Genomic DNA, 26,307 nt, shown 5'->3' with positions numbered 1-26,307 from the left:
TTTATTTCACTTCCTAGTCAGTGGGAGAAGAGAGGAGGAAATCAACCTGTTGGACAATAATCGTCCAGAGATAATCGATAAAAAACATTACGTACAAAATGCTGTGTCTTAAATATAAAATGTTATATTAAATTGAATATTGAATACAAACTATGACTTTTTAAACATTCAATTAAAGTGCTGATGATCCCTTTAAACACCGTAAATGGGTGAAAGGATTGGCTCAGATTAAAAGCAAAGATCATTACTTATTAAAACACTTTATGGTTGATAGTTGGACTTTACATTGATTCGTTCTTGCTATTCATAGAGGCATTTTTCTAAAAGTCTCATCCAACCAAATTCTTGATTCAACTGTTTTTGTGTGTTTCCTCACAAAATCCTGCTAATTTCTTCCATTTTTACGGAAAATCCCGACTTCTGCCGAGCTCAGGTGTGTCAAATGCGTCACTCCGGAGCTGCGTCAGAAGGGCGCGTCGCCAGAAGCTGCCACACCATATATGGACTTCCCCCCCAAACAGGGAGCTCTCATGCTTGTTATCTCAGTTTGATGAAGGTAGAGGAGGAGGAGGGAAAGTTCTCAAGAGTCGAAAAAGTGACTTTAAGAAGAGAAAACCTGCACTTTAATCGATGAATGTGTTAGTTTTCTGCCTCAGTTGCTTAAAAAGGAACTTTTGGATATTTTTTTTCCAGTTTGAGGAGTAAGAAGCCGCAGAAAGCCACGCATACAGGTGAGTTCCATAGTTCCTGTTTACTTTTTCCTGTCCGGATCTAAACTTTCCCTACATTTGCTTGAAATGTAAACACACTTTTAACGCTGAAAACACACGCCGATGAATCTATTTGTCCATTTGTAAAATAATAATCGTGTTTTCATTTTGATTCTTGTTGAGAATTTGAGAATAAGATTACATTTGAGTTGGTTTCCACCTAAAATAATTGCATGTTGGTGCTGGCAGTAAACAATCCAACATGTAAAGACAACGTTGATGCTAAAACTACACGCCGATTGATCGATTGGTCCGTCTGTTAAACAGTGATCGTGTTTTTACTTTATTTGGTGAGAAAAACATCAGAATTAATCACAGTTTTTGTTTGTTTTCGCTTAAAATGAACGTGTTTTGGTGCTTACAATAACTAATCCATACATTGAGAGGAAATAACAATTTGGCAGAAGTATGCAAGTATAACAACAACATAAATAAAATATATGAAATTTAAATCACTATAAAAATGTGAAATAAGGCATTTTACTGCAAAAGTAATGTTGTTTCTCACTGTTCACTTTTAATAACAATTACAGTCTGAAAAGAAGAAGGAAGTGCTATTCAAACAGGAGGGGGTATTTTACTCATTGCTGTGAATGATTATCATCCACTTCCTGTTGACAGATCTGCAGAATCACACAGGGATTAACTGTAATTAGATTAAGGCCACAAGAACTCAATTTCCCATAATTAGCTCTGATTCAGCAGCACAAGACTCACAGCAGGAGACCATTAGTGTCTGACCATAGGGAGAGCACGGCTTCAAGCACTTTAAAGAGTCCCTATTCTGCTTTTTGGGGTGTTCCCTCTCCTGTAGTGTGTTTTATATGTGACAATACATACTGAATACACCTGAACATCAGCAAGAGAGGACTCTTTAAAGTAGAGACACTACATACTGATATACACCTGAACATCAGCAGGAGAGGACTCTTTAAAGTAGAGACACTACATACTGATATACACCTGAACATCAGCAGGAGAGGACTCTTTAAAGTAGAGACGCTACATACTGATATACACCTGAACATCAGCAGGAGAGGACTCTTTAAAGTAGAGACACTACATACTGATATACACCTGAACATCAGCAGGAGAGGACTCTTTAAAGTAGAGACACTACATACTGACATACACCTGAACATCAGCAGGAGAGGACTCTTTAAAGTAGAGACTCTACATACTGATATACACCTGAACATCAGCAGGAGAGGACTCTTTAAAGTAGAGACGCTACATACTGATATACACCTGAACATCAGCAGGAGAGGACTCTTTAAAGTAGAGACTCTACATACTGATATACACCTGAACATCAGCAGGAGAGGACTCTTTAAAGTAGAGACTCTACATACTGATATACACCTGAACATCAGCAGGAGAGGACTCTTTAAAGTAGAGACTCTACATACTGATATACACCTGAACATCAGCAGGAGAGGACTCTTTAAAGTAGAGACTCTACATACTGATATACACCTGAACATCAGCAGGAGAGGACTCTTTAAAGTAGAGACTCTACATACTGATATACACCTGAACATCAGCAGGAGAGGACTCTTTAAAGTAGAGACACTACATACTGATATACACCTGAACATCAGCAGGAGAGGACTCTTTAAAGTAGAGACTCTACATACTGATATACACCTGAACATCAGCAGGAGAGGACTCTTTAAAGTAGAGACACTACATACTGATATACACCTGAACATCAGCAGGAGAGGACTCTTTAAAGTAGAGACTCTACATACTGATATACACCTGAACATCAGCAGGAGAGGACTCTTTAAAGTAGAGACTCTACATACTGATATACACCTGAACATCAAATGTCCTGTTTGATGTCTCTGCTCTCACCTCAGTGAACTTGTGTTGGAGTCGCTAATGCTTGTTTGATAAGGACGTCAATGCTGTCAATGCTGTCCAACCTGTGTGTGTGTGTGTGTGTGTGCGCGTTCGTTCGTTCGTTCCTGGGACATTCCTGTCATTGCAGCAGCGACTACAAAACGAAGAATCGGAACTAAAGATAAACGTGAAGGTGGTGAGGAGTTATGGGGAGGATCGAAACCTGAACTCTCAGGACATAAAACAGTGAAATAGTGCAGCTGAAATTCGGTCAGGGACGTAATGCTGCAGGATGGGAAATTAAATTGTGAACAGTTGAATAAAATGTTGTTCATTGTAATAATATATAGATTAAAATAAAACATCTGGAAGCGTCTTTGAGAACATTTACTGATTCATCAGATCCAACAATTACATTTCCATTTGTAGCTGTTTACTAACATTTATATCAAAAGGAAATAACACAACATTTATTTTAATGATTTAAAATCAAATCAAGTACAGTAGAATAAATGACATTGTAATTATATATAAAGGTTATATTTTTCTAAACAAAATGCATTTTTTCAGGTTTGTGCTGACTCTTCCTCATCGACCAATCACCTGCCACCGTTGTGTCTCCTAATACCTATCCGAAATATTGAGTTTGTGATCAATAATATCTGACTGCTGACCGGTCTCCTTGGATTGTTGAACCCAGAGAAGTCAACAGCTGATAGAGGAATATCTGTGAGGCTTCTTGTCCTGTGGTTAAGCTGATCTTTATTGGACAGCTTCCTCATTCCAAAGCCTGTGATTGATCTGTGAATGAAACTCCTCCTCATTGGACGAAGAGGAACTCCAGTGGAGACTGACTTCTGACCGGTCTCGTTGGATGAATGACAGATTTTTTTTAAACCTTTCTTGTCGTGTTGAACTGATTTCAATTGAGTCAGCTGACTCATTCCAAAGCTGATTGGTCGTCAACAAGAGGAACTCTTCCTTATTGGTTGAAGAGGAATTAAAGTAAAAATGGCAGCTTCAGAACTGATCCAGGACAGCGACGGCGTCCGGCCCCACGTGGAGGTCAACGTCACCACAACGAATCCGGAAACTCCTCCGATTGTCGCCAATGGAAACCCCGTCCGCCACGCGTCCTCGCCGACGACCGCATCGCCGCCGCCGGCCGGTAACAAGACGGCGCAGGACGGCGGCAAGCTGAGCAGCCTGCTAAAACAGAACCAGCTGATCCAGTCGCTGAGCAGCCGGCTGCAGCGTCGCGACTACGTGAAGATCGCGGTGTCAGAGGAGCGCACCGACCGCCTCCCCGCCGAGTGGTGGAAGACGGGCGTGGCCTTCCTCTACGCCATCTTCATCCTCGTCTTCACCACCGTCCTCATCACCGTGGTGCACGAGCGTGTGCCGGACAAGTCGGTGAGCCCGCCGCTGCCCGACAAGTTCTTCGACTACGTGGATCGCGTGCCGTGGGCCTTCACCGTCACCGAGGTCAACGGGCTGATCCTCTGCGGGCTGTGGCTGGTGCAGCTGCTCTTTCTCAAACACAAGTACGATCCCCCCATCAGTAGTAATCTCTACCACCACCACCGCTACTACTACCACCACTACCACTGCTACTACCGCTACTACTACCACTGCTACCACTACTACTACTACCGCTACTACTACCACTACTACTACCACTACTACTACCACTACTGTTACTACTACCTCTACTACTACCACTACTACTACCACTACTGTTACTACTACTACTACCACTACTGTTACTACTACCTCTACCGCTACTACTACCACTACTGCTACCACCACTACTACTGCTACTACTACCACTACCGCTACTACTACCACTGCTACTACCACTACCACTAGTACCGCTACTACCATTACTACTGCTACCACTACCACCGCTACTACTACCACTACCACTACTGCTACCACTACTACTACCACTACCACTGCTACTACTACCCCTGCTACTACTACCCCTGCTACTACCCCTGCTACTACCACTACCACGCTACTACTACTACCACGACTGCTACCACTACTACCACCACTACCACTACTGCTACTACTACCACTACCACTACTACCGCTACTACTACCACTACTACTACCACTACTACTACCACTACTGTTACTACTACCTCTACCGCTACTACTACCACTACTGCTACCACCACTACTACTGCTGCTACTACTACCACTACCGCTACTACTACCACTGCTACTACCACTACCACTAGTACCGCTACTACCATTACTACTGCTACCACTACCACCGCTACTACTACCACTACCACTACTGCTACCACTACTACTACCACTACCACTGCTACTACTACCCCTGCTACTACCCCTGCTACTACCACTACCACCGCTACTACTACTACCACGACTGCTACCACTACTACCACCACTACCACTACTGCTACTACTACCACTACCACTACCACCGCTACTACTACCACCGCTACTACTACCACCACCACTACTACCACTGCTACTACCACTACCACTACTACTACCACTGCTACCGCTACTACTACCGCTACTACTACTACCACTGCTACTACTACTACGACTGCTACCACTACTACTACTACTACTACCACTGCTACCGCTACTACTACCGCTACTACTACTACGACTGCTACTACCACTGCCACCACCACTACCACCGCTACCACTACTACCACCACCACCACCACTACTACCGCTACTACTACTGCCACCACCACTACTACTACTACCACTGCCACCGCTACCACCGCTACCACTACTACTACTACCACCACCACCACTACTACTACCACCACCACTACCGCCGCTACCACTACTACTACCACTACTACTACCACCACCACTACCGCCGCTACCACTACTACTACCACTGCTACTACTACTACCACTACCACTACCACCACCGCTGCTACCACTACTGCTACTACCACTACTACCACCACTACTACCACCGCTACCACTACTACCACCGCTACTACCACTACTACCACTACCACTACTACCACCACTAGCAGCGGGTCAGACATCAGGCAGAAGGTCTTAGAGAGTCCAGAGATATTCAGATTAAATATGAAACCTTTCTGCAGGAAAATGCCTTCAACAGTTGAGCGTTCTAACTTTAGACCTGATGATGTAGACGTGTTTGTCCGCAGAGCCATCATCGGCCGCCGCTGCTTCTTCCTGATCGGGACGCTGTACCTGTACCGCTGCGTCACCATGTACATCACCACGCTGCCGGTGCCAGGGAAGCACATGGTGTGCGCTCCAAAGGTACAAATACACACCAGTATGTACATGTACTGCATGTTGACCGGTGCCCTGCTCACAGTGTTCTCCCTGCAGCTCTACAACGACTCCACGGGGAAGATCTGGAGGATTCTGAGTCTGATCTCGGGAGGAGGTAACGCCCGAACACGGTTTTAATATCACTGTCTGCAGACTTTCCCGATGGTTCCACTGATGATGTTGTTTTGTTGTTTAGGTCTGTCTCTGACCGGCTCTCACCTGATGTGCGGGGACTTCCTGTACAGCGGTCACACCGTCATGTGCACGCTGTCCTACCTCTTCATCAAAGAGTGTGAGCACACACACTTTATCACCAGGCAAACACTCTTATAATGCATGTGAGAGAGGGTCTGATTATCCCTCCAACCCTCAATGTGTGTGTGTGTGTGTGTGTGTGTGTGTGTGTGTGTGTGTGTGTGTGTGTGTGTGTGTGTGTGTGTGTGTGTGTGTGTGTGTGTGTGTGTGTGTGTGTGTGTGTGTGTGTGTGTGTGTGTGTGTGTGTGTGTGTGTATGTGTGTGTACAGACTCTCCCCGGTGGATGTGGTGGTACCGCTGGATCTGCTGGTGCCTCAGCGCCTCGGGTGTTCTCTGCATCCTGATTGGTCACGAGCACTACAGCATCGACGTGGTGGTCGGGTACATCGCCACCACCAGGACCTTCTGGTGGTACCACACCATGGCCAACACGCATGTAGGTGGACACACACACACGGACACACACACACACACACTAACGGTAGAGTTTCTGGTGCATGGTTTGAGCTGGAGTCACTTCCTGGTATTAACGGCTGTTTTAAACCAAGACAACAGAACCATCATAAACATGTCATAGCAGACCTCCATATATGACGGTTAATGTCGCGCTAACATATCAAGCTAAACGCTTTTCTTAAGTTTCACAGTTAGGTCTGCTATGACATGTGTATGACAGGTTGTGTTGTCTTGCTTTATGTCAAGTTGTCAAAACAAGGACATCTCAAACGATGTCAAAAGTGATATAACTTACCGAATGACACTTAACGACAACTCTCATCAGTATTCATTAATAATTAAGACGGGTTACCTGGTTATGTCAGTCTTATGAACACCCATTCAAGTAAAGTGTTCGTCCTGTCTTGAGGCACAGAGATATGTCTCTTTCAGAATCTGAAACCATTTAAGTGTTTTTTGATCAATAATTATTTATTTCTGCCCAGGCTCTGCGTCAGGCTCCCAACAACTTCCTGTCAAGGACGTGGTGGAACCCGGCCTTCAACTTCCTGGAGAGGAACGTCAGAACCCCGGTTCCCGTCGTGTTCTCGTGGCCTGTGGCGCTGCCGTCGTCCTGCAGACAGCGGTACAGGATAGTGGAGGGGGGGAGGGACGAGTGAGGATCGGTGGCGCTGCCGTGGTCCTGCAGACAGCGGTACAGGATCGTGGAGGGGGGGAGGGACGAGTGAGGATCGGTGGCGCTGCCGTCGTCCTGCAGACAGCGGTACAGGATCGTGGAGGGGGGGAGGGACGAGTGAGGATCGGTGGCGCTGCCGTCGTCCTGCAGACAGCGGTACAGGATCGTGAAGGGGGGGAGGGACGAGTGAGGATCGGTGGCGCTGCCGTCGTCCTGCAGACAGCGGTACAGGATCGTGAAGGGGGGGAGGGACAAGTGAGGATCGGTGGCGCTGCCGTCGTCCTGCAGACAGCGGTACAGGATCGTGGAGTGGGGGCTGGGACGAGTGAGGATCGGTGGCCTGTTTGAACAAAGGTGTATTTATTAGGAGCAGTGTCTTCCTGCTCGACACCGAGAGGACGGGCAGTTTTCATCACCAGGACCGCCTGGGATTTATTTTCACAGAACGGGTGACGGGAGAGAAACCATGACTCTGCTTCGTCAATATTCAACCCTGCGCCTATTCTGCGTTGCTTCTGGATTTTCCCTCAAAACGAGTTAATTTTTTTGGTCAAATCTTCCCCGAAAAGTTCTGACATCGTGTCGTGAAAGCATGTGGTGCAGTTAGCACATGATGTTGCACTCATGCTAACCATGCTAGGTCCTGATATGTTAAAGTATATATCTCTGAGGCCAGAGTTCCTGCTCCTAAAAACGTTTTTCATTTAAGATGTTCTAATTTTAAGATTAAATCCTTGTGGAAAAAAAGGTAAATGTACCACTTTCCAACCAAACCAATGAGGCGTAGTGTTTAAATATGGAGAATATAACTGATTAGTTTTTAGCTGCATCACTTTCAGAGTTATTACCAGGTGGGGAACTGAACTGGTTTTGGATAACATGCTAACTACAAAACAATTGGTTTTGCCTCCATGAATGGAGAATACACCCTCCCAACCGCTGATTAGGAAGCTGAATTTTTACCTAGACATTATTTCTTATTGGTTAATTGTTTAACTAGATAGCGAAGCAGGACCTAAAATAGTTCACCATTTAGCATTTTCAACGCTAGCTTCAGTTTGGTCAAAGAGTTGTTCAGACATACATGAACGTGCCGACTCCCGACAGAGAAGTAATGAGAGTATTTCCGAGTGTCGGTGGTTAGATATTCAGGATCAAAGCTAAATTGCTAACCACTTAGCTTCTTCACGGCTAACTTCATTACCCCACGGTTGTGGGTGTAGTTAGCCGCATGCTAACTACAGAAAAAGTGTCTTGCATTGTTGTACATTTCTGTCTTCACTTTATTATTGTTAAGTTATATTTCCAAGTCAAAATGTGTTGAGTATTGAGACGCTCAGTTCAGGGTTTCTTTTTTTACACCGCTCTTTATTGTAAAATAAGAGTTGAACTTCCACCAGTTGGATTAATGAAGATGCATGTCGTTCCATAAAAGTGACTTTTATAAATCAATGTTTGTTCTTTAAGTTCATTATTAAAATTTAACAGGGAAATGGTGCCCTTTTTCCTCCAGATAATTATTTTAAAAGTCATATTTTATTTAATCAATGCAAATAGTTTTACTCCTACACACATACTCCCAGACATGGTTGATCAGAAAGACTTCGACTCTCCTACTTGTATTTTTTCTATAATGTAATATAACCTCCTGATTTTGAAAAAAGAGAATTTTATTTAGGCTACATTTTTAGTGTTTATTTGCTCTTCTATCTGGACCTGGGGCTGCTCCCTGTCGGCTCCTGGCTCCTCTTCCTCTTCCTCTTCCCCTGGAAAGAGAAGAAGAGTCTGCAGTGTTTCTGGAAACAGAATGTATTTAGTTGATTTTACCGTTCTTTACATACGTAGTTATCCCTGGCGGACCAGCCGGGGTACAGCTGCATGTGGAGCAGCCTCTCCTTCTGGGCCAGGTCGTAGTATTTGCATTGCTCAGAGCGAGGCAGAGCGTGCCACTGAGAGACAGAGACGGGTTACACCTTGTTGTCCTCTCAGTCTCATATTTTACTTCCATGAAACACAGATTCAGTCCATGTGAGATGATCCGACGTTTATTCACCACATGTCCCACAATGCACCTGGTTTGTTACTTTCATCGGGTACTTTTCACTTCTCTTATTTGTCATTTCCTCACTCCTCGGTCTCACCGGAAGTTGATTTGTGTGCGCCATCTTAAGGAGCATGTAAGTGCCCGATCCGTTCCCCCCGGCTGCACATGCGTGAAAACAGCGCATGCGTAGAATTGAACCTCTTTTACGACAATACCTGATCCGTTCCACGCATGCAGCTTTTTTTTACGTCGCTTATTCTCGCGTGAGTACAGCTTCATCACCCGCTACGACCACCAAGATGCAACGCTTTATGTGGAACATCATCGGAAGCAAGGTGATTTCCCGTAGACAGACACCGTTCGATTGAGCCTGCCACGCAGTAACCAATTAAACAAATTAAATAGCTTGTTCCTTTCATTCCTGCATTAATTACCATGTCATTTTAAACTGGCACAAATACTCTATTACTAAGCCTATGTGTTTTCACTTCATCAAAAACAAAACTGTTTCCGATCGTCAATATCAAGCAATAAACTACAAACAGTCTCTGAACGACCAGCTGCTTCCGGTTAGTAACTAACTGGCTGCCGTCAAGTATCGTAAAATACATGCGTGGTACAAATCGGGCAGGAAAACGTTGAGTTTCCGCCTAGGTCATTACGTGCATGTGCACCCGGGGGGGAACGGATCGGGCACTGACTGGAACCTTCCTAAGGGCCCTTTCATAGTCTAGGCAAGCTATGCGGACGCATCGAGCTACGCAAGGAGGGTTTAACGCGTACTTGCGTAGTAAAATTTGTGGTCCAGAGTTTTGTAAGGCAACGCAAGCGCAACTGCCATTTCACGCGTTTCCGATAGGGGCGCTGATGAGAATTACTGTACTGCACTAAATCGCTATTAACAGAAGAAGCACTATAGCAGCCATGGCTGACAACGAGGAGCGTCTCTGTGAATTAGTTTGTGTGCACCGGCATCTTTATGACACAGCGAGCGCTTCACATTCAGATTGAAACGCAGTTGAAAATGCATGGCGAGAAATAGCGCTGGACCTAAAGTGGAAGCAGATGAGGGACCGGTTTGTGCGAGCCCAGACAAATTGAAGCAGGCTGCAAAGAGAGACTGCTACCCCCTGTTGGATGAGCGGAGTATCGTGTCTGACAAGGCACAGCGCAGCAACTGACGCGCGTTCTGTATGTACTAAAAGCGTGAACCTTGCGTTTACAACTGCGACGGCGTAGCTTGCGTAGACTATGAAAGGGCCCTAGGATATAATGACTATTCGACCGTGCCCCCAGAGTAGGGGACGTGTAGTCCCGTGTGACGTCAGTATAAGTGGGCGGGGCTTACCCTGCGTCCCAGGATGCGGTTGACGGCGGCGCTCTCTCTCTCGCGCCCCTCCTGCAGGACTTGGTGCCTGGTTTCCTTCATGTAGAGCATGAAGGCGTTCAGAGGCTTCTTCACCGTCGCTCTGAGGGAGAAACGAGCACAGCGGTTCGAGAAGTCCGAATCCGACCCAACATATAGACGAATAGAGGACTTCACATGTGCTATCAGTAACAATACATGTGATATTCTACTCTCTAAATTCACCTGACACGAGCTCACCTGTGGACGCCATTGCCATGGTGAAAGGTGTGTGTGCCTGAGGAGTGGTCGTCGGCTTGTCTGGCAGGGGCTGCACCAATTGGCTGGCTGTACGGTGGGGCGGGGGGGAGGTGTCTGTCGCTGTAGAGGAGGAGGGGCACGAGAGGGTGGACGCACCCCTGCAGAGAGGAATAATATCATGAATAAAAATATGAATATATTTATAAGAACCTTTTAATTTACATTCATTAACAAGCTACAGAACAAATGTAAACAACATATTTACTTTTTGTCTGGGAGTATAATATCCCTGCAGTACTCCGTAGCATGCACATGTGGTATTAGTACTTGATGTTACAGGAAGAGACGGCAGCTGGTATCTCCTCTCAGCGCTGCTTCCTTCACACTAACAGTGTTGGATGGATAACACACTGACCAGAGGGCAGCGTAACAGCACAGTATGGTACCCCTCTCTCTCTCTCTCTCACACACACACACACACAGCCTGGGGTCAGTGTGCGGGGTTTTACATTTAACACTGATTGTGTTAGAAGGGGAGCGTATTGGCTTAAAGGGGTCATTTGTCCACACACACACCCTCACACTCACGCTGACAGTAGCAGCGGTGTGTGTTGCGTTGTGTCGCCCCCCGCTGGTCAGACCCAGGTACTGCTGCTGAGGTTCACAGCAGTCAGACACCTGACATTTACCTGAGAAATAAAACATCACATTGTTAATAAAGAGATCTGTTTTTATTAGAAGGTTGGATTGAGGATATTAATTTGCTGTCGGACCTGCAGGGCTCTGGTTCAATACAATCTCCTGAAAAAATAATCATAATACAATTAATTCTCTCATTTAGCAGGAAGTCAATAAATCTTTCAGACATTTTACACATTTATGTAAATAAATCCAGATAATTAACAAACAGCACAGCAAATATATATTGAATTCATTATGATCATGAATTAGCTTAGTTTATAGGCTTCAGAAAGGTTTGAATATCATGTTAATGTCTATAAATGTATTCATGAATATTAATTAAATATAAATGATAATAAACACTTTTCCTTTAAATATATTTCGATAAATGATGACAGACTGCATTTACATGATCCAGTAAAAACATATAAATGAGATCAAATACAATATAAAAACATTAGAGATAAATAATACAGCAATACAAAATATTGTATTAAAATAGCAATGAATACTCACCCCTCTGCTGGGCCTCCGCTCCATCTCTTAATACTACTAATAATAATAAGTAGGACCGGAGAGGAGAGGAACATCGTCAGACTTTAAACTGGTGGGATTAAATCATGTTTGTGATATGAACAAACCTCCCCCACAACAGAGTCACACACACACACACACACACACACACACACACACACACACACACACACACACACACACACACACACACACAGTCATTGTGTGCCTTGGGTCGCTCTGCTGCCCCTGCTCCTTTTCTTGTCTCACGCTCTTACACTTCTTTACGCAGCGGGGAAATAAATAAACATACATTTAAATATTTGTATAAAAATAGAAAAGTAAAAACGTGCTCATTTGACTAAAATACAAAACAAATACAAATAAATAAAACACACAATCAGAGCAAAATTAAGAAAAAATGAAGTTGAATAAAGTTACATTAATATTTATGTAACAGCAGAGAAGTAAAAGTAACATTTTAATTAATAAAAATAAGAATCCAATCTGTTCAATCATTCATCCAATTCAGTCACAGTTAAATTATGGGTTTTAGGCTGGATATTCGATGAAGTAAGTTTTAGGCTGGATATTCGATGAAGTAAGTTTTAGGTTGGATATTCGATGAAGTAAGTTTTAGGTTGGATATTCGATGAAGTTAGTTTTAGGTTGGATATTCGATGAAGTTAGTTTTAGGCTGGATATTCGATGAAGTTAGTTTTAGGTTGGATATCATTCTGACCGTGCTGGTCTCAGTTGTCTTTGCCTCAGCCGGACTCAAGGGAACTTAATATGTGTACAGCTCAAACTACACGGTACCAGCTGCTTCACAAATACTCACCAAGTCTGTAACGGCATGTCCAGCAGGAGAAGGAGCAGCAAAGAGGAGAACACAGAGACCCCCGAGACTCAGAGAGACAGCAGGAGAAGGAGCACTGAGAGCAGCAAGGAGGAGAACATAGAGAGCCCTGTAACTCAGAGAGACAGCAGGAGAAGGAGCACCGAGAGCAGCAAGGAGGAGAACATAGAGACCCCTGTAACTCAGAGAGACAGCAGGAGAAGGAGCACTGAGAGCAGCAAGGAGGAGAACATAGAGACCCCTGTAACTCAGAGAGACAGCAGGAGAATGAGCACCGAGAGCAGCAAGGAGGAGAACATAGAGACCCCTGTAACTCAGAGACACAGCAGGAGAAGGAGCACTGAAAGCAGCAAGGAGGAGAACATAGAGACCCTCGAGACTCAGAGAGACAGCAGGAGAAGGAGCACTGAGAGCAGCAGGGAGGAGAACATAGAGACCCCTGTAACTCAGAGAGACAGCAGGAGAAGGAGCACTGAGAGCAGCAAGGAGAACATAGAGACCCCCAAGACTCAGAGAGACAGCAGGAGAAGGAGCACCGAGAGCAGCAAGGAGGAGAACATAGAGACCCCCGAGACTCAGAGAGACAGCAGGAGAAGGAGCACTGAGAGCAGCAAGGAGGAGAACATAGAGACCCCTGTAACTCAGAGACACAGCAGGAGAAGGAGCACTGAGAGCAGCAAGGAGGAGAACATAGAGACCCCTGTAACTCAGAGACACAGCAGGGGAAGGAGCACTGAGAGCAGCAAGGAGGAGAACATAGAGACCCCTGTAACTCAGAGAGACAGCAGGAGAAGGAGCACTGAGAGCAGCAAGGAGGAGAACATAGAGACCCCTGTAACTCAGAGACACAGCAGGAGAAGGAGCACCGAGAGCAGCAAGGAGGAGAACATAGAGACCCCTGTAACTCAGAGACACAGCAGGAGAAGGAGCACTGAGAGCAGCAAGGAGGAGAACATAGAGACTTTCACTGGGGAACATTTGTGTTATTTTAAGGACTTTAAACCTGGATTAGAGCACAGGAAACGTTAGCTTTGTGTTCGACTGCTGTGTATACTCGTGTGACTCGTATATTATACCTGACTTCATAGAATATTAAATAATACAAAGAATTTTAATGTAGTTTGTCCGTGAGCAGCCCACTCTAAATCATTTACAAAATAGCGTGTTGAATGTTACCTCAGTACTGTTTCATATCATATGTCGTCTTGATATGTAAAATGAACCGTCTGTAAAAACAAAAGTAGTGGCGTAGAAGTAGAAGTTAGCCGAATATGGTAATACTCCAACGAAAGCCCAGTACGTCAAAATAGTACTTCAGAGAGTGTCCCTGGTTACAGTCCTCTCCTCTAGAGGACAGATAGGATCAAATTCATTCTGACATCAATGATATTTAGCAGCTTGGTGTGAAGAAATCAACTGTGGGAGCAATTATTAGAAAATGGAAGACATACAAGACCACTGCTAATCTCCCTCCATCTGGGGCTCCACGCAAGATCTCACCCCGTGGGGTCAAAATGATCACAAGAACGGTGAGCAAAAATCCCAGAACCACACGGGGGGACCTAGTGAATGACCTGCAGAGAGCTGGGACCAAAGTAACAGAGGCTACCATCAGTAACACACTACGCCGCCAGGGACTTAAATCCTGCAGTTCCAGACGTGTCCCCCTGCTTAAGCCAGTACATGTCCAAGCCCATCTGAAGTTTGCTAGAGGGCATTTGGATGATCCAGAAGAGGATTGGAAGAATGTCATATGGTCAGATGAAACCAAAATAGAACTTTTTGGTAAAAACTCAACTCGTCGTGTTTGGAGGAGAAAGAATGCAGAGTTGCATCCAAAGAACACCATACCTACTGTGAAGCATGGGGGTGGAAACATCATGCTTTGGGGCTGTTTTTCTGCAAAGGGACCAGGACGACTGATCCGTGGAAAGGAAAGAATGAATGGGGCCATGTATCGTGAGATTTTGAGTGAAAACCTCCTTCCATCAGCAAGGGCACTGAAGATGAAGCGTGGCTGGGTCTTTCAGCATGACAATGATCCCAAACACACCACCAGGGCAACGAAGGAGTGGCTTCGTTAGAAGCATTTCAAGGTCCTGGAGTGGCCTAGCCAGTCTCCAGATCTCAACCCCATAGAAAATCTTTGGAGGGAGTTGAAAGTCCGTGTTGCCCAGCGACAGCCCCAAAACATCACTGCTTTAGAGCAGATCTGCATGGAGGAATGGGCCAAAATACCAGCAACAGTGTGTGGAAACCTTGTGAAGACTTACAGAAAACCTTTGACCTCTGTCATTGCCAACAAAGGGTATATAACAAAGTATTGAGATGAACTTTTGTTATTGACCAAATACTTATTTTCCACAATCATTTGAAAATTAATTCTTTAAAAATATTTGGTTCATATTGAAGGCTAGTTAAGCTGCAAGCCTTAGAGCACGGATCTGGCTTACTGGAAAGCTATATTTATTGTGTCCTGTCCTCCAGTTTCAGACTGGGATAGAATATGAAAAAATAAACATTGCTTCCTGCAAGACAGAGGGTAAAATGAGCGGAAATGTGAGAGCAGGCAGGTGGCGGTGCTTGACTTTTGCAACAACGCTGCACGGGTCCCACAGACCCGAACACCATAATTTGACCCTGAACAGAAGAGGTGTCTCATTTCTCTTTATCCACCTCACCTGATGGAGAAACAAGTTTAAACATTTCATGTTTTCCAAACGAATGTATGTGTAGCCGGTCTGGGCCTACTTCTCAGCAGACCCTTGCTACGACTCTGCATTGTGTTGTGCGTGTTTGATGGACAAGGAGATTCGGTTGTTGTCTTTAACCGAAACTGTGGCGTATTTATTCCTCTGCATGAAATAAACACAATAATGCAGCAGCATTAATACAGATGGACGTCTGCAACACACCAGTCTCAGTCTGCCATCAAACAACTGAGAGACTAGTACTTATAAAACAATAAAATAAACACATAGTACAAAACACAATAGACCAAAAACATGGGAGCAACAAACATACCTGCATCAAATAACCACAATAATGCAGCAGCATTAACACAGATGGACGTCTGCAACACACCAGTCTGTGGTGGGGAACAGACGCCATTCAACATGCTGCAGGTGCTGTGTGTGAGTCCTCACAAGTGCTGTAAACAGTACACTTAACTAAAAGTTTGCTAAAACACTCAAACTTCTGCAAAACAACTACACAGCAACACATTAGCACCATGGAATGATATTATATAAACACTGTAAACATCATTTAGAACAGAGATCTACAAAGAGCACATGACAAACTCTCCTCACCTCAGTCTGCCATCAAACAACTGAGTGAGAGAGGGTGCAACGCAGGTAGATGACGTCACTGCCGAAAGTGAAGACTTCAAAATAAAAGCATTAGCTCCCAAAACGGTCTTTTGTAGTAACCATACCAAAATGAAAGAGACAATAAATAATATTGGAACAATAAAATAAAACGTGAGGGATTATTGGTGGAATGCATTCCTGTATATTTATATACCTGCTACATATGCACTATGTAGTGTTTTCCAATGTACAGAAAGATGTGTTTGAATGTGTACTTGTGCATTATTATCCTGATGGAACCATGAGAGGTGAATAACACCATTGCACTACATATTGACTGAATTGAACAAGAGGTACAAACAAAACAATCAGGATGTTGGGATTTCTGACCATTTTTGAATAATGAAACATGCAATGGGTCACATTGACCCAGGAATAGTTTGGCTCTTACAGAAAAACGAATATAACAAAAGGGTTAAAAGCCGCTGTTCTTCCTTTTGTAAAATATTCCATGTCCAGGGTGAAACTGCTAGCCTCATTAAGCTGCACTGAAGGAATGTTGTTTTACTGTTCATTAATCTGCAGAGTATTCCTCTAGTCATCTGTTTTTGAATTTCAGACTATTTCTTCAAAATTATCACTCTTTTTTCTGAATTTCGACTTTAAAATGTCCCTCTATTTCTCCTTATTCTTACTCGTTCTTCCTGTGGCCCTAATCAATCCTCATTTTCGCGTAACATGTTTGTATTATTTAAGCTATTGAAAATATATAAATATCAGCTATAAGAAATATCCAAGTATCCTTACTTTTATTTTCTTGTTTGATCCTATTTTACGTTATATTTTTATGCATTCTTTTATTTATTAGGAAATGTATAGACATTTTTAAGTGTATCTTTTAAATAAATAACACATACTTCAAATTCATTTCACTGATGATGTTCTGCTTTGTTTTAAAGTGTTTTAAGTTACACATCGCCACAAGATGGCAGTAGATCACCAGCTGTAGCGGAACCCTTGTTTGAGTTGCTTACCACTCGGACAACATTACAAACCGGACCAATGTATGGCTGGATGAGATGGCGGTAAACATCATGCTGGTTCCCTCGGTGGATTATAACCTGTCTAAATCTGAGATGCTGAGGGCGGTCGTCGCTGATAAATTGACCTCCGCGTCGCAGGAGATCTTAGCACTTGTGCAGAGAACTGTAGCCGGGTTCGAGGAGGAGGTTTCGGCCCTGAGGAGGGAGATCAGCGGGCACAAGAGGCAGCTGGAGCTCCTGCAGCCGCGGGTCACTCTCTTCAGGCCGGGTAATGTTCACCAAACCCCCGTCAGACTTCCTCTGATCTAACTCCAGGGTTTCTGTTTCCTTTGTTCGTTATCAGAGGAGAATAAGTAGTCCTGTACTAAGTGTGAGGTACCTGTACTTTACATGTTATGCTCAGTGGCGGCTGTGCCACATGTGATGCATGATATTCATCCCTTTGATGACACGGCACATTTACACTGTTGGAAGTGAGGAACTGATGTTTTCTAAAAGCTCTGTCAGCCAGTTATTCACCTGAGTGTTTGCATGCTGGCTGTGAACTTCTGGACAAGTCCTTTAATGAAGACGGGGTCGATGGTCCTCTTCTGCAGCTGCTTTAATAGCATGTCCACGCGTGGATTGATCCTGTGGAACAATTCCAGGAAAAAACAGAAAGCCTCGTCTTCAAGCATCCTCACAAAGCCCCCAGCCTCTCTGACAGTTGCAGGATCAAAGCTCACAGAGTCCTCCGTGTTGTTGAAGCTCTGGGGAGTCTGTGCGCCACCACTTGTTCGACCACTGTGGTTCGCTTTGGTGACCTGGAGAAGAAGGCAGGAAATCCACCACTGTCTGCAAAGGAAGTGCAGATCCTGGGGATGTGTGATGCTGCATTAGGTTCAGCTGATGCACATAGCAGTGCATGTAGTGTGCATTCCCACACATCCATTACCTTACGCTGCACTCCGCCAGTGGCTCCCCTCATAACAGAAGCCCCGTCGTGAGCTTGGGCGATAAGTTTGACCTTTTGTCCTTTTGGGAGTATGGTGCTTAGCCTCTCCAGAAGAGCTGTAGCGATTGGGTCAGCAGTCGAGTTCTGGATAGTAATGAACCCGAAAAGCCGCTGTTGTATTTCACGTTTCGCGTCGATGTAGCACACGCACCAGCTCTCATCATTTTTTATATTTTATTTGTTCCAGACGAGGGGGTCAGTGGGGAGGCCCGAGGAGGTGAAGCCTCCGAGGAAGAGGAGGAGAAAAAGGAGCAGACAGGTACCCAACCGATGAATATAAGCGCTTTAGATTCAATTTAAAAACTAAATGTGTTTCATGATTATATTGTATTTACTTTTTTATTTTCCCTCAACATTTTTTCAGATGTTGAGGTGTCGGAACTCTCTGAGGAAGATGAGGATAGAGGAGATGAAGAGGAGCCAGTTCTGCTACAGGACGATCCTCAGATAGCAGGAAACAGGTTAAAATAAGTGTTCATTTCATGAAATAACACTTCAAAAGTTTGTCTTGAAAGGAAGAAACATGCTTTGAAGGATTGTTCATTTTTATTTTCCTGCAGAGACTCAGTGAGGAACAGGGTGAGGAAGAGGAGTGATTTTGTGAAGCTGCGAGTGTGTTTGCTGCACGACCCCAACACCGACACGCTCAGGAAAGGCTGTAAGTTACTCCTTAAATGTGCAAAATAAAGCATTCATTTGACTTTCAAATAACTCAGTTTAGGTGTCACCGACGTTAATGTATACAACATGTAAGTCTGTTCTAAACAATGAGTTCACCTGTTTTCTACTCAAATCATTTCTAAATATTTGTGAGAATCTTTTTCTAAATTCACAGATTTTTTGTTTGTCAAATATCCCAATTCAAACAAAATCCAAAGAAATCATTGATTTGAAATTTCAGTCCATTTAATCAATTCAATTGAGAAGGGAGTCGAACATTTAATGGCCGGATGAATCCAGGACTTTGCAAATCAGCTAAATATGTATTATATTATTAAACTAACCGTTATTTAACGTTTTCATTTATAGTTTCTTTTGTTTATATTTGAATAATTTCCGAGTTATTTGTAAAATATTTGTATCTCAGTTTTAATTATTTAGTATTTATATCTCAGTGTAAATATCAATTATCTTTCGTGATTGTTTTTCTGCCTCAGTGTTGAAGTCAGGGGTGCGGGAGTTGCGTTGCCCCCCCGGTCTGTCGGAGGACGACTTCCTGAAGCTGCTGCTCTCCTCGTTTCCACGGTTACGCCTCCCGCTGGACGCCCTGGCGGCCGACTCGCAGCGCCGCCTGCAGAAACTGGAGCTGAAGAGGCTGACGCCGGAGGAGGTTCAGAGGAGTGTCAGAGCCACGGGGAGGGGGAGGTCAGCGCTGTACCTGCGAGTGAGCGTACGACTTCTTTATGTTAGATTTTATCTTATTTTTATTTCATTTGTATATTTCATTATTTGATCGGAGACAGACTGATCATTTTATGGGGAGTTTTGTCTCTTATTCAAGCAACTGCCAAATATAGCAAATACACAGGTTTAATTGAGATATAATGGGTTAGCGATGGTTTTAATTAAGCTTCATTGATTTATTTTGCTAAATGAATGTTATGTCCACATAAAAACACGTGTTTGTCAGCGTACGGTATTTAAGCCATTTTTCCTGATTTAAAAGTTCATTTTCTCTCTAGTCTGCAGATGACTCTTTGCGGGACGCGGAGCAACGTTCTGCTCCGGGGGGAAAAGACGGCGCCACACATGAAACGGGAAGTGAAGAAAACCATCCGCATACGAGGTAATTATTGAATCCAAAGTATGCTTATTAAAAACCCCGTAAAACTACCAAAGATCAGCGTTTAAATCTTGAAACTGCTTTTCTCTGCCTTTTAATTCCCACTACAGTCCGGCTGAAAACGTGCAGAGCGACGCAGTCGATAACTCAACGCAGCGACGACAGACAGAGACGGAGAAAGACAGAGAGCAACCTGGAATATCAGAAGCAGACGATGCAGAAGATGAGGGGGAGGAAGATGATGGAGATGGAGAGTGGAAACCGGCTGAGGAACCAGAGGAGAGTGACGACGAAGAGAAGGAGTTAGGAGGGGAAGCTTCGGGAGTGACAACCAAAGCGAGGAAGGAAACAGCGGTCCCGCCTTTGCCTTGTAAAGTTTGCGGGGCTCTTCGCGGCTCCCCTAACATGCTGATCAAACACTCCTGGAGTCACGTGGACGACCCAGAAAGTGTGTGTGGAGTGTGTGGAGAAAATGTCGAGGATCTGAGGAGCCACCTGCAGACGCACCAGAAGACTTTACAGAGTTGCGAATTCTGCAGAAAGTCCTTCCTCACCGCCGCCAGTCGAGACCGCCATGCTGCGCTGCACACCGGAGAGAAGCCGTACAAGTGCGACCTCTGCCACAAAGCCTACGCCTTTAGGGCCAGCTTGAACATGCACCGGTGGGAGCACGTGCAGGAGAAACCACACAAGTGTCAGGCCTGCGATCAGTCTTTCGCTTCGAGTCGGCAGCTGAGGGCTCACAGCGGCAGCCACACGGGGGAGAAACCGTACAGTTGCGATGTCTGCGGGAAATCCCTTTGCGATCTAAGGTCTCTGTCGCGACACAAGCTGACACACAGCGGGGAGAAGCGCCACGCCTGTCCGGTGTGCGGGAAGCGGTTTATACATCACGAGAAGCTTAAAACGCACGAGAAAATCCACACGGCCCGAGACAAAACGCACCTCTGCGACATTTGCTGCAAGACCTTCCACACCTTAGGTCAGCTGAAGGGTCACCTGAAGACGCACAGCGAGGAGAAGACCCTTTGCGGTGAGTGCGGTAAAGCGTTGTCGTCTCAAGGCGCTCTGATCAGACACATGAGGATCCACACCGGGGAGAAACCGTTCGGATGCTCCGAGTGTGGCCGCAGCTTTAACGGGTTGAGCATCCTCAGAGCGCACATGAAGACGCACTCGGGCGTCAAACCGTTTGTGTGCAGCGTCTGCGGGAAAGCCTGCGCTCGTAAGGAACAGCTGACCGTGCACATGAGGTTGCACAACGGGGAGAAACCGTACAAATGTATCGTTTGCGAGAAAGCCTTCACGCAGAGTCACTGTCTGAAGACTCATCTGAAGAGCCACCGGCGGGAAGAAGAGGCCGTGACGGACGCAAAACCATCCTGAATGTAATTTACCTTTTGTTGAAAAGTTGTCAAACACTGTTACAGCATACTATACAGTTCATCAATGCATGAACGACAGTGATCTGTTCATAGTCCTTTGCAGCAATGCCGACCAATAACAGAAAATAATATTAAAGGACAATGAAAACTGAACTCTTAGGGAGTAGTCATTTCTTTGCAGAGTTAAGAATCTGTGAAAACAAAATCAGGCCTGTAGGGCATTACAAAGAGTCCACTTTCCCCAGTATGGTGTAAATTGCTCCAGTTTATGATTGACAAAAGCAGTTACAAATGTCCCTCGTGATGTCCATCCATCCATTCAGAGCCTTTGAGAACCATTTCCTGGTTAATGCCTTTTTAGCAGCAACCAGCAGAATGTTGAGTAAGTATTTGTCCTTTCGCAACCATTCCTGCAGCAAAATCCCAAAGTAAAAAACCTTGATCTCCAGAGGTATTATGTCTTTGAAATGTCTTGGAAGGCATCGTGCATCTCCCTCCAGTAGTGTTTGATAGTCCCAGAATACATGCTAGTGGTTTTCATGCTGGTTACCACGGTTTCTCCAACATACGGGGGGCCCATCATAGTGGGATTTCAGAGAGGGCGTAATAAAACGCCTGAGGTTTTTCCCTCCAGTTCTGGAAGCTGGTACACTTCCACTGAAATCTCCACAGTGTTACCCATTCCTCAGCAGATATCCTCCTTCCGGTTCCCTCTTCTGTCTTGTTTGTAGTTGAGTGTTTTTAAGGGTTTTCAATCCTTTGTATGCACACGATATGATTCTACTACTAACCTCTGTGTACACTTTCCTAAACATTTCAATCTAACCCGTACTCTGATACGTTCTTCAATTTCGAATGCACCTAACGCCTCACCTGCAGATATGTCCTGTTCTTCCAGAGTGTATCAAAGCTGAGCAATGCTCCTCCTTTCATTAGTTTGAGCTGTTAGTCCTTTAAGGGCCCAGTCCTTAAACCTAGTATCCGGTCTGTTAGGCATGAAATCTGAGTCATAGGCCCACCGTTTAAGAAAGATAAGATCATCCTCTGATTTATTACGGCAGTCTCCACAGCTGGAAGGTACATGTCTCCATGGGTTTAATAATGCGTGTAGGCTATCATTGCCTCTATGGGGGCGGGACACGCTTTCTCTTCTATCTTTTTCCGTTGAGCGTTATATATTGGGTAGCACCAGCATATGATTGTTCTTCTCTGCGTAGCAAAGTAGTAATCTCTGAGGGAGGGTAAGCTCCGTCCCCCTTCTTCCTTACCCAGTTGTGAGGATTTGAGACGAACTCCAGGTCATTTATCTTTCCATGTATATCTCGATATTTGACCAGATTAAATTCTTGAAGACATGTTTTAAAGAAAGGAATTACATCTTGTAATACCTTCCTGAATTTTTACTGGAACTATGTAACTGGGTTTCAGCTGTGTGTAGGTCTCCACCGTTTCTGAGACCATCGTCTTAAAGAAGCTCATATCGCTTCCAGGGGGTGCATATGTGTTTGAAGTGGTTACCATCTATCTTTCTCCTTACTAATGAAACCTCCCCTCTTTATCTCCCATTTCAAATAGTTTTTCAGAATGTGGCTTTGCAGAAATAAGGATAGCAGCTCCTGACAAAGAACGGACGAGTAAAGCCCGTTCTCTGGAGTTCTCCATGTGCTTTATCATTTAGTCTCCTGTAGGTGCAGGGCTTGTTCTCTTCTCATTTTGGATCTCGTTTCACTGGGTGATGAGTCTTACTGTAGCCATTACTCAAACCAAGACTGAGGGGATCTACTCCCTGAACATACCAGAACAACAAAAGAACACATGAACGGACGCAAAACAAGTGTGGTTCAAAGGCTCGGGTGTCTTGAAAGCGACCCTGAGCTAACCTCTAGCTGTGGGGGAAGTCCTCTTCTACCTACAGGGAGGGGGGGGCCCATTGCAGCATCCACAACAACAAACGGGTCTCTGTCCATTACTCGGGGAAAAGAACAGTTCTTCTCCTGTGTGGCTTGTCTCCTGAAGGCAGGCCGTTTCTCCCTGATATTCCTCCCTCGCTCCTCTCCTGTCTCCGTCTGCCTCTGTCCTCCCACCGTTTCCACAGCGGGACAGCGATCACGGTGACGGGCAATCCTCTGTCCTTCATGTCTTTGGATGCTCACTCTCCTCGTGAAATACCATATATAAATATACGCAGCTTAGCGGGGAACGTAGTCTTTACGCTTCTGCAAGATAGCAGGGGGGGATCTTGATCTAAATATATCTGTCTCCCGTTCAGCAGCACCTTCTTTTTTCCCCATGCCTTGCGTAGAACAAGCTTGACAATTATGGACCGCGGCTTGTCCTCTCTGTCTCCGGGGGCCCTCGGCACCAGGTGCTGTTTCAATGCCAAGCTCCCTGGCCGGGGGGGATCTCAAGTGTCTCCTGTAGTAGCTTCTTCACAAACTCAACCGTAGACGATCGCTCCCTCAGGAACTTCATCCTTAGATCCTCCCTTCGGGACCTTCCTTCCTGGTTTATTCTCCTGCTGATTCATTACTTTTATCCTCTTGTGTAGCACCTGTTCCACATTTTGAATGTGGTCTTCAGCGTTTCCAACTCTCATTTCTGCCTCTGCTATCTTAAAATGACGTTGGTTAGTTCGGATTTGATTTCGTTTAATTGTTGTTTTGTGTCTTTGCGAAAGTCCCTGAGCTCCTCAGCACTAGCTTCCTCGTGGTGTCGCTGTGCAGGCGAGCTGTTCATTGTGCCTTCTTCGTTTGCTGACTGAACCAACGTGTTTCTTTAATCCATCCCTTCTTCCCATCCTCGCCCCGTTCACCCTGCGTCACTTTTCTGAGAAATATATTATTTGACCATTGAGCGAAATGAGTCTTCCACCGCGGGAGAGGTTCCTTTAGGCTGCCTTTATTTGTGATGACGTCACCGGAGCCGCCACCATTTTTTATTTTAAGAAAAATCTCCAAAATGTTTAAAAATAAACATTTAAAAAACTGTTATGCTTTCTAGGTTTCAGTAAAGAGGAGTTTAAAATATTTATCAGGAGAATTCACTTTTCATTTTAATTATGTAATGTGGTCATAAAGACAACCGTTCCCTGAAGTTCCGTTGACTTTCAGTTCAAACTCTAGCTTAATATTCATTAAGAAGCACAAATGATTAAGGATAAAAACAGAAATGACCCATATTACAGAAAACACATCGAGCAACAGGACCGGTGTTATTTTAGGTGTAGCACGTATCAAAAAACAGCCAGCTGATATTAAAAGTGGAAGTTATTTACAGAGTTATTGCAGAAGTTGAATTGTTTAACTTAGAGATAGCCAATAATAAAACAGTATATTACAAATAATAATTATACATGTAATTATACATAATTATAATAATAACAATAAATTGAGTAATAAAACACAGTGGACAAAATAATGAATAATTATACCGCGTGATCAATAAAATAAAAGCAGTTTTAAAACCATCTAAAAGATACCACATTAATATAAGAAAGACTATCATTAAAATAAATAGTACAAAATAGTGTTGTTTTCAAATATTAAATTCATACATTAAAATAAAGCCAGAAAAACATCGACATGTACATTTATATTATATATTTTAATAACTGATTGATGTCCAAAGAGGTAAACTCCCATATTTCAGAAAAAAATGAAAGTGACATTTGATTTTTCTCTTTTCTTACACGCTCACATTATAAAGTAAAACTGTAAAATGCTGCATGAAAGTAGATTGAATCCATTGCTTCCGTATCATTTTATGTTTTATGAATTAAAAGCACTATTCACGGTCTGTTTTTCCCCAGAGGAGCGGCTTCCTGTCTGCGGGTCAGGAGGACCTGAAGAGAAACACTATTAAAGTCGAGCACGTGTATCCGGTCCCTGTTGTGTGTGAGTGGTTGAAGGAGTCGTGGACAACTGCTCACTTTGCCAGCCGGGGGAATTTATGCTCTGTGACTTCAAATATCAGTACAGCAAGCAACTTCACAAGCCCGGTTGATCCCATGCACATGTCTCCCCTGGGAGCGCAACGCTGACAGGAATGCCGCGAACTCACTAGGAAGTGAGGTCACGAGATTTCAAAATAAAAGCTCCTCCAAGTTAATACAAAAACAGGTGAAAACAACAAAACATGAACAGAAAAGGATTATTGGTTAAATATATACCTGATACATTAGTACACCAGTTACACACGTCTTTAAATATAACATGCATTAGTTGAATTAAAAGAGTTTTAGGCATTTTTTCATTTAGAGGAATTTGTGAAAAACTAAATTTAAATGCAGATTAATAATTGTAGATGTTTAATTTATTCAGCAGATTACATTTTTAAGAATATAATTTAAAGATGTCATTTTTATTGTTCAGTTTATTATTATTTGTGATTTAAATAGAAGCTTCATTATTATTTGTGTGATTTTCTTTATTGTATTTTTTGAATTTTTCTATCAAGCAATTTATGAAAACCATTAATAATTATGTTTTTTTAATGACTGATTTAGATCTCTTCTCACATTGCTATTCTCTGAGTGGCAAAGTGTCCCTGGTGCTTTGAAAGGTGCCTCCAAATAAACAGTGTTATTATTATTATTGTTATTATTTAAACGGAACTATAGAAATATGTAGACTATCTGACCAATGAAACCCCATCGAAGGGCTAAATTACAGCTGATCGTAGAACTTTACTCTGACAGTTGTTTCATACTTGAGTCTCCTCACGTCTCGGTGCAGCACTTTGCAGAGACGCTGTTGAACCTCCGCAGCTTCCTTACCGA

The 26,307-nt window shown here is 44.0% G+C and overlaps 3 protein-coding genes across 6 annotated transcripts; 2 read left to right on the top strand and 1 right to left on the bottom strand.

Moving 5' to 3' along the window:
• The first annotated feature begins 527 nt into the window (after window positions 1-527).
• Window positions 528-7,409, top strand: sgms2b (sphingomyelin synthase 2b). Its single transcript, XM_063901104.1, has 7 exons — window positions 528-731; window positions 3,186-4,159; window positions 5,792-5,909; window positions 5,982-6,039; window positions 6,121-6,216; window positions 6,449-6,615; window positions 7,121-7,409. The coding sequence occupies exons 2-7, from the start codon at window positions 3,627-3,629 to the stop codon at window positions 7,292-7,294; spliced, it is 1,146 nt and encodes a 381-aa protein (XP_063757174.1). The 5' UTR covers window positions 528-731; window positions 3,186-3,626; the 3' UTR covers window positions 7,295-7,409.
• On the bottom strand, window positions 7,086-16,524 carry LOC134876197 (transcription factor 7-like). Of its 2 annotated transcripts, XM_063901118.1 has the most exons (9): window positions 15,696-16,524; window positions 12,159-12,194; window positions 11,735-11,762; window positions 11,550-11,650; window positions 10,962-11,119; window positions 10,704-10,824; window positions 9,153-9,260; window positions 8,995-9,077; window positions 7,086-7,651 (listed from the first exon to the last, which is right to left on the bottom strand). In XM_063901118.1, the coding sequence occupies exons 2-8, from the start codon at window positions 12,180-12,182 to the stop codon at window positions 9,018-9,020; spliced, it is 600 nt and encodes a 199-aa protein (XP_063757188.1). In that variant the 5' UTR covers window positions 12,183-12,194; window positions 15,696-16,524; the 3' UTR covers window positions 7,086-7,651; window positions 8,995-9,017. The 2 variants fall into 2 exon arrangements, 1 of the variants encoding a protein (XP_063757188.1); XR_010167367.1 differs by lacking the exons at window positions 7,086-7,651; window positions 8,995-9,077; window positions 9,153-9,260; window positions 10,704-10,824; window positions 15,696-16,524 and having other exon boundaries at window positions 11,049-11,119; window positions 11,227-11,650; window positions 11,735-14,401.
• Window positions 16,525-17,385: 861 nt separating this feature from the next.
• LOC134875703 (zinc finger protein 436-like) lies at window positions 17,386-25,730 on the top strand. 3 transcript variants are annotated; one of them, XM_063900301.1, is made up of 8 exons: window positions 17,386-17,636; window positions 18,550-18,621; window positions 18,727-18,823; window positions 18,923-19,020; window positions 19,520-19,752; window positions 20,045-20,148; window positions 20,256-21,533; window positions 25,339-25,730. In XM_063900301.1, the coding sequence occupies exons 1-7, from the start codon at window positions 17,405-17,407 to the stop codon at window positions 21,529-21,531; spliced, it is 2,112 nt and encodes a 703-aa protein (XP_063756371.1). In that variant the 5' UTR covers window positions 17,386-17,404; the 3' UTR covers window positions 21,532-21,533; window positions 25,339-25,730. The 3 variants fall into 3 exon arrangements, with proteins under 3 accessions (XP_063756371.1, XP_063756372.1, XP_063756370.1); XM_063900302.1 differs by lacking the exon at window positions 25,339-25,730 and having other exon boundaries at window positions 19,520-19,746; window positions 20,256-21,683; XM_063900300.1 differs by lacking the exon at window positions 25,339-25,730 and having other exon boundaries at window positions 20,256-21,683.
• The last annotated feature ends 577 nt before the right edge of the window (window positions 25,731-26,307 follow it).

Source organism: Eleginops maclovinus, chromosome 14, assembly GCF_036324505.1.
Source record: "Eleginops maclovinus isolate JMC-PN-2008 ecotype Puerto Natales chromosome 14, JC_Emac_rtc_rv5, whole genome shotgun sequence".
In the NCBI taxonomy this organism is placed as follows: Eukaryota; Metazoa; Chordata; class Actinopteri; order Perciformes; family Eleginopidae; genus Eleginops; species Eleginops maclovinus.
This window is presented reverse-complemented; position numbering and strand designations above follow the sequence as displayed.